The sequence below is a fragment of the Salvia miltiorrhiza genome, chromosome 1 (genome assembly GCF_028751815.1).
Source record: "Salvia miltiorrhiza cultivar Shanhuang (shh) chromosome 1, IMPLAD_Smil_shh, whole genome shotgun sequence".
NCBI lineage: Eukaryota > Viridiplantae > Streptophyta > Magnoliopsida > Lamiales > Lamiaceae > Salvia > Salvia miltiorrhiza.
The window spans coordinates 32718958-32731891 of NC_080387.1; the positions used below are offsets into that span (position 1 = coordinate 32718958).

At 32.8% G+C, this 12934-nt stretch overlaps 2 protein-coding genes across 3 annotated transcripts in view; one reads left to right on the forward strand and one right to left on the reverse strand.

Moving 5' to 3' along the window:
- LOC131020541 (uncharacterized) overlaps positions 1–12934 on the reverse strand; it is a 1142091-nt gene that overhangs the window by 943914 nt on the left and 185243 nt on the right. The window lies entirely within an intron of this gene.
- Positions 9842–12873, forward strand: LOC131020489 (alpha-(1,4)-fucosyltransferase). Of its 2 annotated transcripts, none has more exons than XM_057949348.1 (3): positions 9842–10608; positions 11768–11935; positions 12155–12873. In XM_057949348.1, the coding sequence occupies exons 1-3, from the start codon at positions 10126–10128 to the stop codon at positions 12722–12724; spliced, it is 1221 nt and encodes a 406-aa protein (XP_057805331.1). In that variant the 5' UTR covers positions 9842–10125; the 3' UTR covers positions 12725–12873. The 2 variants fall into 2 exon arrangements, with proteins under 2 accessions (XP_057805331.1, XP_057805324.1); XM_057949341.1 differs by having other exon boundaries at positions 9846–10608; positions 11762–11935.

Genomic DNA, 12934 nt, shown 5'->3' on the forward strand with positions numbered 1-12934 from the left:
ATACCTTTCGTGTACACCCAAAATGACAAAAATGTCATACTTTTTGTGGACGAGTGGAATAGTATAAATTGCCCATCTTGATTTTCGACTATTATCCTTATTTTGACACTTTATTATTATAAAAAAAAATTCTCTTTAGACATAACTGACATAAATGATGAAATCAGATCTAAAAGGGGCTGCGAGAGCTCTATGAAGTTTAACAATCAAAGTTGAAACCAAAGCCAAGACCCAAGGCGTGGCAGAGCGGAGTAAATAGCAAAATTTGATGATAAAAAATCGGACATGAAGAAGACATAACAAGGATCAGATTTGAAGAAGACGAAAGTTAAACCTGAAGAAGATACTTAGCATATATACTTGAAAGCCCACATTAGACTTATCCATAGATAGTAGCTCTAAAAACTAATATCAACGCTGGAAGACATAAAATAAGTATAATCTAAATATTGTATTTTACTGGTATTTTTTTCATATTGAGTTTTCGACAAAAAGATTTTAACGAGACTTGGATCAAGATGCCTTGTTAATAAACTTTGATGGTTACTTTGTAAGTTATAAATAGGGACCTTAGGTTAAAAAGTCATAACCTATTCATTATCTATCAACATTAATGCAATTCAAATTCAATTTCTCCTTCAGACTCCTTGCAATTAATATGAAAAACATTTTAATTTGAATGCAATTTTAAATTAGTTCATGTGAATAGCTAGGTTATGTTATAGAATATTCTTAAATTTCTATACGAATGTTCGCACGGTACGGACCACTCATAATTTAATAAGACACTTGCAAGTATATTTTATTCGGGTGTGTTCTATTTGATTGTAGACTTATCATGAAAAAAAGAGAAATAAAAATTATCCCTTAAAATCACTCATTTCTTGTCGCTCATTTTCTACAAAAAGAGAATTTCATCATTTCTCATTCTTCATTTTCAAGGATAATATTTTCACATAAAAAATAGAGGGATAATATTATCCCTTAGAGTGAAAATGAGAAATTAGAAGTGGTGACTCTTTTTTTTTTGGTAAAAAATGTTGGAAAAAAAAAGAATTTAAAGAGATTGTTTTTATCCTTATTTTTCTCATAATAAATTTACAATCAAAATCCCTCATAAAAAAAATACTCCATCCGTCTATAATCATTGTCATTTTATGGATGACACAAATTTTAAGAAAGTGGTGGATAGTAGTTGATAGTAGTAGTTATTAGAGTAAGAGGTTTTTCTAGGATAAGAATTTAGGTTGATTTAGAAATTAGGACAAAAACTTTTGGGCTTATAAAACTAGGACACTCATTAATAACCATTGCCCCTGCAAGACATATCTTGGCCAACGATCAACTTTTCGGACTTTTCCGCACGGACCAAGCACATGACATTATATCTGGAGACCTAAAAACGACGTGCTTGCCGCATAATCAACCCCTTCATGCGGGTTGTCGTGTGCTTGGTTCGTGTGAGAAAGTCCAAAAATTCGATAATTGGTCGAGAAATATTCTGCGGGTGCAACGCTTATTAATTAGTGTCCTATTTTTATAAGTCAGAAAATTTTTGTCCTAATTTTTAAATTAATCTAAGTTACTCCCTCCGTCCCGCTATTCATGGCCTGTTTCTTTTCGGCACGGGAACTCAAGAGATCAACGCAGATTGAGCGAATCGAAGTCAAATCCTCCGAGGAGGACGAAATTGAGAAGAGGAAGATCTGAAATCTAAATCTGGACAGGAGGTGAAGGGTGGAAGAGAGAGAGAGAGATAGAGGTGTGCTAGGTTAGGCGAGAACAGTGGAGGATAAGAGAGGCGGTGGAGGAGAGAAGCTAGGAGGGAGAACGGAGGTGGAGCTCGGCGGCAGATCGAGACCATGGTCACGCCGGAGCTTCTGTGCGACCCAGTGGATGAAAGGGGAGGGTGGAAGCGGTGGGTGAATCCAGCGAGGCGGGCGGAGGGCGAATGCTGGAGGCGACCTGAGGGCGTCGGAGGTGGGAGCGCGGAGGCGGCACTAGGGCGGCGGGAGGGTGCAGGCGGCGAGAGAGAGGAGGCGGTGAGAGGGAGAGGCTGAAGTGGAGAGAGAGAGAAGGGGGGGGAGAGGCGTGATTTGAGATTGAGATTTAGGGTTAGATAAATTTTTTAGGTATTTATAGGTTGATTAGTGTGAATGTTAATTGAGCCCTAATTATATCTAAAATTAGAAACAGACCATCAATATTGGGACAGCCCAAAAAGGAAAACAGGCCATCAATAATGGGACGGAGGGAGTATTATTTTAAAAAATTCTCTTACACTACCTTTAGTTATTGTTGTGAGTAAAGTTTAGATTCTACTATTATTATTATTGTGAGTGGAATTTGTAGATTTTACTGTTATAAATGAAAGTAATAAGAATATTATGAATGAATCAATAAATGATAAAAGTAATAACGATATTATGGGTGGAAGGTCTATTGATTAAACGTGAATAATAGATCTTGATATTTTGTGATTAATCTTAGAAAAACCCGTTTGCAACTTGCAACTATAGGCAAGTTATTGCTAAGAATTTGTACAATTTTTTAATCCTTACCTATCACTACGCATTCATTGTTTTGCATGCCATTTTAATTCGCTTCTGACTTTTTTTTTATTGATGAAGGGAAGTCACAATATTTAGTGCATTCTATATGTGATAGAAGAGACAAAACACAATAATGTGCTAGAATCCACTAAACTGGTTTCCACCATGTGGTGTTGTTCTAGAATACCTTATGAAATCCATTTTACTACTTCTTTTCGAGTTCAAAAAAGAAAAAAATTACTTCATTTTCCCGAGTTAGTAGTATAACTTTTGTCGAGAACTTATAATTGTTATACACTGAGGGTGCGTTTTTTTATTATAAATTTATCACGAGAAAATAAAGAATAAATAAAATTTCACCCTTTGAATTATTTTTTTTTATTTAATTTTTTTATTTTACCCTTATTTATTCATTTTTTTCACTACAAAGAAGGGATAATATTATCCCGCTATTTTTGGTGTGATAATATTATCATTCCTTTGTAGTGAAAAGATGAATGAGTAAAGGTCAAGTAGGAAATAAGGAAAAAGAAAGTAAAGATTTAAAGGGTGAAATTTTGGTTATCCCTTCTTTTTTCATGATAAATTTACAATCAAAGTCAATACACCCAGTGACGTAGCCAGACTTTTCAGTCAGGGGGGACCCAAATATTTTTCTCGACTTAATTAATATGATCAATATTATTTTTGGACCGTCTCAGTTAAGTTAATTAATTTTCTTATATAAATTAAAAATATGCAAAGAATCATTCAATCATTTATTCATTTTATTACCAAATTACTTAAAATATTATTTTCTTAAATTTTGTGTCGAAAATAAGTTTGATCAATTTAATTAGGACGAAGAGAGTAATAATCACAATATTATAAATTCATAAAAAGAATATAAAAAGACTCCAAATAAATTACAATTTCAATAAAATCACAATCATGCATTAGTTGCATCATGATATTACAAAAATAAAAATAAATACCCTACTATCATAATATTTCCTTTCTTATTTTCATGTTTTGAAATGGCTACATAATCGTTTCATTAGTAATATTTACAAACACATCGTTTTAGAGAGATATCAGACAACCATTTAATAGCTTATCTCTCGTACAATTGCATAAGAAAGAAATTGAAATTATTACTAAAATAATATATTTATGTATTTATTTAATATTAAATGTGAAATTACTAAAATACCCTTAATATTTTTGAAATTTCCAATGGGGCCCAGTGCCCTCCTGCCTCCCCTCTGGCTACGTCAATGAACACACCCTAAAAGGAAAATATCACTTTATACCTCAAATTATTTTAGCACTATTAATTATATCTTAAACTATCAAAAATAATTTTTTAAATCTATCAATTTTATATCAATTGTACCATCCATCCATGTTTTTGGCTCCAAAAATTTGACGTGGCTCACCGAATGCCACAATATATTTAGATTTTTTTTTACCTATATTAAATAAAATGACTTGATTATATGCCTTACTAATTAAAAATTCAAAGGGTGAAAAATAGATGAAGGATACATTTAATACACAATTGATAGTTCAAGGTTTAAAAAATCATTTTTGATGGTTCAAGATATAATTGATAATGCAAAAATAGTTTGGGGTTTAAAGTAATATTTATGCTAAAAATAACATATTCTTACAAAATAAAATGTATCTAGTTAATATAATTTGTCCTTTTTACACACTTAAGAGACGTTTGGTTTAATGAATGAGATTGATAGAATTAGAGGAATGTTTAAGAGAGTTTGGCTAAAGGTTATTTTAAAGAGTTTATAAGTTTAACAGTTTATCAGATGTTTTAAAAACTTATAAGATATAATTTATAAAGAGAGAATAAGTTATCAAAGTGTTTAGATAATTGAGCTTATAAGTTAGAGAGAATTTTTTTTGCTAGAGAAATAGAATCGAAAAGAGGTGAACTAGAAATGATATATAATGAAAATAATAAATTATAGTTGAATAATATTTATAAAATGATTGTTACATATAAGACTATGAACAAATAAGTTGGGTAGAAGAACTTATTTTTTTGAGAGCTTATTTTTAGAGCTTATAAGTTGTTTAAGAACTTATTTTACCTAACATTTTGACGGAGCTTATAAGCTCTTGACAGCTTATAAATTGTTTTAAAGAGCTTATAAGCAAAGCCAATCATGCAAATTAAACACTTGATTAGATGCAGGTCGAGTTATCAATCACGAGCTCAATCATGCAAATTAAACACTTGATTAAAATGGATTATTTTATCCATCATGACTTATCACTAAAACCAAATAATTCTTTAAAAACTATAGTGTAACATTATACTCTCACTGTTTTCGGAAAAGATGCATAATTTGTCATTTTATGGCATCTCACAAAAATATTTAAATTTTATTTTTGGACACCACTTCATTCATAATAAAGTGGAACCCATTTCCATTCACAACATTTCTTAAAATATATACCACTAAAATTACAACATATACATTTTTAGGACCAATGAAATATGTTGTATACTTGTATTCATGAAAATTTTAATAATTTATTGAGGTTTACATAATCCATTAATTATTATTTTAATAGTATTAGACTATTAGAATTCATCAGTAAAAACAAGATAGAAACCATACATACTTTACTTAACAATTTATGTACCTTTAAGTTAACTTGTATGATGATATATAAAAGAGAATAGCCTTTACATATATTTATTCTTCTTCTTCTTCTTCTTCTTCTTCTTCTTCTTCTTTTTTTCTCTGGGAGCTACATATTTATCTTTGTAATTTTTTTTAAAAGTCCTTTCATAATCTATACTATATTAAAAAGAGAGTTCTCCATTTCAATAGCAATTTTGAAAATATTTTTAATATGAAGGTTAGAAATTAAATGATCCATTCACAACTTCACTATCTCTCACTCATATTATCTTAAATTAAAGTATTTAAGCCAACTAACTCACGAAAGATTTATTTATAATTCTATAATCTATAAAAAAAAGGTTTATTTCTTTTGCTTTAACTTTTTATTTCTTTGTTTTATTTCTTTCTAAAATTATGGAATTCGCTTAATTATAATATATTTAATATGCATATCAAATTAAATATCACGATAAGAGCTTTAATTTGATACTCCCTCCGTCTCGGCTAAGACGCTACATTTGCTTTTCGACACGGGATTTAAGGAGTTGTAGATTAATGTTTTAAGTGTGTAATAATAAAGTGATAAAGTAGGAGAGAGAAAGTAATAAAGTGATAAAGTAAGAAAGAGAAGGTAATAAAGTGATAAAGTAGGAGAGAGAATGTAATAAAGAAATACTTAATTAGTGTTAATTAAGTGTCTAAAATTCCTTATTTTTGCCAAATATAGAAATGTAACATCTTCGTTGGGACGGCCCAAAAAGAAATATGTAGCATCTTGGGCGGGACGGAGGGAGTATATTTTATGTAAATATTTTATTTGAAATATAAAAGTTATATTTATTTAAAGATTAAAATTTTAAAAGAATCTCTCTTCTCTCTCGTCTTTTTTTGAATAAATCTATTTTTTAATTATTTTTAATTTTAATTTTTTGTTTGTCTTTACATAATATCAATTTTTATTATTGTGAATTCTTTTTTATTTTTTTTGTTTTTCAATTTTCAAATAAAATATATCTAATTAATTAAAGTTAATTTTTATTATATTGATAAATATATATGATATTGAGTTGATATCAATTTTATATAGATTAGAAATATAAAAATATTTTTCGTGCATTGCACGGGATGCAAATGCTAGTTACAATAGTACGTTGGAGACAACTTGACCGGCAACTAACTGTCCCCTTTCTTTTTTAGGGTAATTAATGTATAATTATATGAACTTTATTCGATATTTAATAAATTTTTAATTATAAATATATAAATTATTCATTTTTGGAAGTTAACATGAATTTTAAAATTTAGTTATAAATTCACGAACTTTAAACTTATACTACATTTTTTTTGAGTCGTTTTTTTTTTTTTTTTTTCTAAATTAAAGTTGACTTGAAATGTCTAAATCTTGACGTGGACAATTGGCATATGACGAGCTTGCAGAAGCGCCTGATAAAGAACCCATCAATATTGATTATGAAATCCCCAAATCTTAATGAACGAAATTATGAATTTGGCTTTTTGAAATCCCAAAATCTTAATGATGAAATTGAATTTATGAATTTGTGAAATTTGTGGACAAATATTTATCGTTCACTTTCATATTTTAGTTTTGGATTATTTTCCTCTAACCAAAAACTACGTCGTCGTATTTCAGCGTCGAATTGTCCACGTCAAGATTCATGCATTCCAAGTCAACTTTAATTTGGGAAAAATGAAAAACGAATTAAAAATTGAATAAATTTAAAGTTCATGTGTTTATAACTAAGTTTTAAAATTCATGTTAAATACCAGAAAATAAGTTTATTTCATGTATTTGTAATTTGGATTTAAAGTTCACGTAAATACCAAAAGGTGAGTAAAGTTCATGTATTTATACACCAATTAACCTTCTTTTTGTTACTCTCTGATGAGGAGTAAACTATGCACCAGTGTTGTGCAATATAATGGTCGAATTATTTATGCCTATTATTATTATTATTATTATTATTATTATTATTGTTGTACCTCTGGTACCATCTGTAATTGGGTACCTCTGGTACCATCTTTTTTGTTCCATTAATATATCTCTCTTTTATCGACCAAAAAAATATATATTATTGTTGTTGTTGTTATTTTCGATATTTTGTGCAGGGGTGACCTTATCAATCGGGAATTATCTTGGCAGCTCAACGACTCAGCTCCAAGTTCAAGACTCATGTAATAAGGGTTTAAGCTCATTTATTTAGATTAATGGGCCTTAGAGGTCAAATGGGCCAAGCTCACTTAATAGCATATGAATAGGGGTCTTTCATTTTTTACTCACAAGTTAGAAAAGTTAGCCATTCTACTCAATTCTCAAAACCATGTAAAATGTAAACACACAAAGTATAGTGAAAAACTCCCAAAACTCACATGTGGATGTAGATCTTAATGATCGAACCACGTAAATCCTCGTGTTCTTCATTGTTTTATTTATCGTGTTGATTTTTGTTTCATCACTCTCTTTATCCTGTTAAAAATGACTCATTTTTCATTTTAGTCTATTTCGTTAAAGGTAATTCAGTCTATAAAAAATTAATAATTAACTCTTGAATAAATATTGCTCCTATCATTTTTGTTTAATTTACACATTCTCTTTAATTTTCATGTAGAAAAGAAATAAGTCATTGTTCGCAATTACTATTTTTCACTACGCTGCAAGTATACGGATAGTTGTAGTGGAAATAAGGTCGTATCCCACGAGAATTAGTGGCTAAATTCAAGTGATTACTCTAAGTCATTGAACTAGAGCTATTTAGACTAAGTAGATAAGTGAGTGGTTTGATTATCTAACAAATTACCTAACAATATTAAGAGACAATTAAAACAAGCAAAGTAGATTACTTAAGTGATTAAGGTGATTTAGGAACTAGGCATCAATGGATTAATAGTTAAACTTCAAGTTAGCTCAATATTAGTCTTGACATTACCTATCTCTATAGAGTGATCTCCCAATTAGTTATAGCCCCCTCCCGAACGACTAAAACGATAGATTATGAGTCATAGTTATCGTCTCCGGTTAACTTCTAACCTATAACTCCCAAAAGCTCAAAGAATCGATAAACTCTCAATCTCCCGATTTATTGAGTCGATATATTTCAAGCACCTAATTAATCTATTGTAATCATCCTCTTCCGATTCAAATTGCAAATGAGAAATGCATAAATAGTGGCCAACAATTTATGCAATAGATAAAACTAGGGCTTGAAAAGATAATAAATAAAGGAACAATCAAGACATATATTGAACAAAACAATCAATCCATTACATCATCCATATAGCCTAATCCCCAAATTAAAGGGTGGATTTAGCCTAACATGTTCAAAATCAACAAACCTAAATTAAAGGAGTACATGAATGAAAGAGAGAGTAGGAAGTGACAAATCATATTTATGAGCTTCTCTTCCTTCTCTCCTCTTCAATGCTCTTCAAATGGTAGTTGAAAGTATTGATGGAGGCTAGGGTTCTTTTGTGGAGGATTTGGGGGTGTATTGAATGTGTGTGGGATGAAGAATGATGGATAGAATGAGGAAGAAAAAAAAAGTGTTTTTAGTTGAAAATCACGATTGGGATCCACATGGGAGAAATTCCATTTTTTTTTTCCCGCGGTCATGGTAGTGGCCGCTGGTAGGGAACGTGTGCAAAAATGGGCAAGCCCACGGTCGGGCCCACGGCCGCTGCCCGGACCGCGGTAGCGTACTGAACAACAGGCTAGGGAGCCACGGTCACTGCCCGCGGCCTCAGGTAGGACCGCGGGATCCTGGCCTCTTTGCGCAGTCCACTCGTTCGGCTTCGTTCTCCCTCGTCTGATCTCCGATTTGGTCACCGTTTGCACTCACGAATTCCTCTCGAGATGTATTTCAACCTCATGTTTTCACAATTCTTTATCTTTGATTTTTCCTGAAATCAAACTAAAACTACATCCAATAATCAAATCTTCATATAACTTAACATTAGGGCACAAATAAGCATTCACAAACAAAACATGAAGGAAAATGACAACAAATCATTCGAAATGGAGGTACGAAAACCATGTTTGTCAGTCACTTTTAACGGGACGGATGAAATAATAAATTGAGGAAGTCTTGACCTTAATATTGGAGTCCAAAGTGCGTTTTGCATTCAATTATATTATCCGTTCACAAACAAGAAATTATTGATTCATGTACAAATCAATCAAGGGCTTGTTTGGTTAATAAGATTAGACAAAATTAGTAATGTTATATCTTGTTTGATTTGATAGATAGGACCCGCGACTTAATTTTGGGAGAGTGCCAAGTAAGATTAGTCATGGTTTATGAGTCTTGTCCTAATCTCTGTGACAAAATAATCTCGTGTAATTTCGGGCCAGTTTAATCTCGAGTAATCTCGGGACAATTCAATCTCCAACAATCGAATGCCCCTAAAATGTATGATTATTTTGTTATTCTGATCCGTTGATAATAAACATGGAGTTTATTTTAATATATACGTATTCTTATATTTTTAATTTCGTTTACATTTAATATTTAAAAAATATTAAATTACAAATTATTTATCTAACAAATTAATTTTAATTTTTTTTATACATATCTAAAATTCATGTCTTCCAAATCATATCACGTGTACACTTTTAATATGGAAGGAGGGAGTATGAAAACGAGAATTTTCCAACATTGACTTTAATTTTCTATACTTATTTCAAAGTTCTCTGCTAAAACAAAATTTGGGAATTAAATTGAATCAAGAAAATTTGCTCTAGTTAATTTAAAAATCAAGTCACCTGAAACTAGTCCACCAAACCTCAGAACTTCCATTGCCTAAACCCAGAAAAATTGTATGCAACCGACGAATCACGACCATCTTCCTCTCTCTCTCTAACCTATTCTGCATCAGAGAGAGAGAGAGAGAGAGGAGAAATTTAGGTTTTTCTCCTCTCATCCATTATGCAACTGAAACCCATAAACACCTTCGCAGTGACACTGATGTTAACCGCTGCGGTGATCATCCTCTTCTTCACCGGATTTCTCGAATTCCCCTCTGCAGATTCCGCAGTCCCATCAGCTAAAGATTCGATCATCTACTCACTTTCGAAATCCGATTCGCCAGAGCCCTTCAGAGATTTGTTCAGAGCATTCAAGAAATGGGATTCCGAGGTGGGCTGCGCCCAATTCAGGGAAAGGCACCGAGATTTGTTGGCGAATGGGTCAAAGATCTCGTCTTTGCAGAATGCAGAGGGCGGAATCGAGTGCGGTGAGCTGCAGATGAAGCATGTCAGCGTTCTGGTCAAAGGGTGGACTTGGATTCCTGACAATATGGATAATTTGTATAGCTGTAGATGTGGGTTGAGCTGTTTATGGACCAAATCTTCTGTTCTTGCTGATAAGCCTGATGCCCTTTTGTTTGAAACAACCACTCCCCCAATTCTGGTAATATTGCTTTTTGAATTGCTTGTTTTGAGATCAGTATGAGTTATTTGAGTTAAGGGTTTTTGTGATCTTTATTGTATGGTTTACTTTGGTGTTTTCTGGTTCTGTGAAAGCAATCTGCAACTCTAGTATTTGTAATACTTGCTTTTTTGGTCTCTGGCATTTAGTGTGCAGAGTCTGGTTCTTGATCTTGCAGTAGATCAACTACATTAGCAATTTGGTGCCGTTTACTTTTGAGAATTAGATTAGATAGATAAAAATAGCATAGGCTAATCCATTGTTTACTAAGATGGATCGGAACTTTGAGATATTCAAAACCCTTGATATTTTCTATCTAATTTTGCTCGATTCATATCCCATTGAAATGGTAGGATTGGGGAAATCCTAGTAATGATGATAAAAGTTACTATGATTTATCAATCATGAAAAGTGAAATATGATTGCCTACATTGTAGAATCACTCTTCCAGGTGATGGAGCCATTTCATCTTACAGCAGATCAACTACGTCGTGTTTAAGCATTCAATTAGTGAAATTTGATGGCCTACATTGAAGATACTAATTCATGTAGAATTACTATTGCATCGAGATGGAGTCCTGGTCTTGGGAGGTTTATTGCGACGATAGCAAAGTAGTGTGTGAATGGTGCTTTATTTTTGGTTTCATCTTATTTCAGGATTGCAGTTTGATGTTTGTTGTTAATCTTACCGCTGATGAACTTTTGCTTTTATCTAATCAGTTAGTGAATGAGGGCATACGTTGAGGACATAAATTTAATTTAAGGACACATTCTGTAGTTCTTGGTTAGAAAACCTGGATTAGAGATGAAGAACGAGATGCTTTCTAGAGCACTGGCGATAGTAGGATTGGAATTTAAGCGTGTGTGCACAAAGGGAAAAGGAAATTGGGTTTGTTTCAGTATTGATAGAGAGTTCACATTCTAGTGTAAACCTTGCTCCCTTTTTTCAATAAGCAGACACCTCATTTATTGTTCTTGGCAAAGACATTAGCATATCTGGCTACTTTGTTATACCTTCTTTATTGTCCATGACAAATTGTAATGTTCCACAATCTTGCATTGACATTCAGCTTTCTTAGGTTGTGAGTTTCCCATTTAACTCCGTCATATTTAGTATTTACTTTACATTTGATAGAGACAGGATGGTGATCCACTTCGGGTATATATGGATCTTGAAGCTGGCAGGAAGAGGTCAGGCTATGAGGATATCTTTATAAGTTATCATGCTAAAGACAACGTCCAGTCAACTTATGCCGGGGCAGTTTTTCACAACAATCGAAATTATCAATTATCTTCTGATAAGAACAATGTAAGTGTTTCACACATTTCATTCCTTTTTCTTCACATGTTGCTCTTACCTGTTGCTTAACTTGGTCACTTTATATGATTGTTTAATATTGTTTGACGTTGTTTACTTTGATGCATTGAACAATTTTGAGTTTGTTTGATCATGTAATCTCAATCTAATTCATCATCCAAAATGAACTCCTTATTTATCGCTATTAAGCTGATTATCTTGATTTTCAAGGACACACTTGTTTATTGGTCTTCGTCTCGCTGCTTACCTCAAAGGAATCAGCTTGCCAAGAAGATACTCAGCTTGTTGCCCTCCCACTCTTTTGGGAAATGCTTGAACAACGTTGGAGGCCTCGACCAGGCGCTCTCCTTCTACCCCGAGTGTGCAAAGGATCCCAACGAAACACCTAAATGGTGGGATCACCTACATTGTGCCATGTCCCATTACAAGTTTGTCCTTGCAATTGAGAACACCATGACAGAGAGCTATGTGACGGAGAAACTCTTCTATGCTCTCGATTCTGGAGCAGTTCCCATATACTTTGGCGCCCCAAACGTCTGGGACTTCATACCTCCTCACTCCATAATAGACGGGACACAGTTCAGTTCCATCGAGCAGCTGGCTTCCTACGTGAAGTCCTTGGCTAATGATCCCGTTGCTTATGCTGAGTATCACGCGTGGAGGAGATGTGGCGTGTTAGGTAATTATGGAAAGACTCGTGCAGCTAGCCTCGACACTTTGCCTTGCAGACTATGTGAAGCAGTGAGCAGGAAGAATGGGAGAGATGCAAAAGCTTTGTAGCAGCAGATGTTCTTGTTCGAATTATGTTGATTTTTCTTGTGATTTTGGTCTGCCAGTAAATTGTTTAGAGTATATATATAACCACTGAAAATGAGATGTAGGAAAACTTGAACATTGACAAATCAATTATACAGAAATTTTGAACTCTAGCAAGCTGATCCCTTTTCTCTGCAGTATAACTTATTCTTACTCGAGCAATTTGCATGTTGT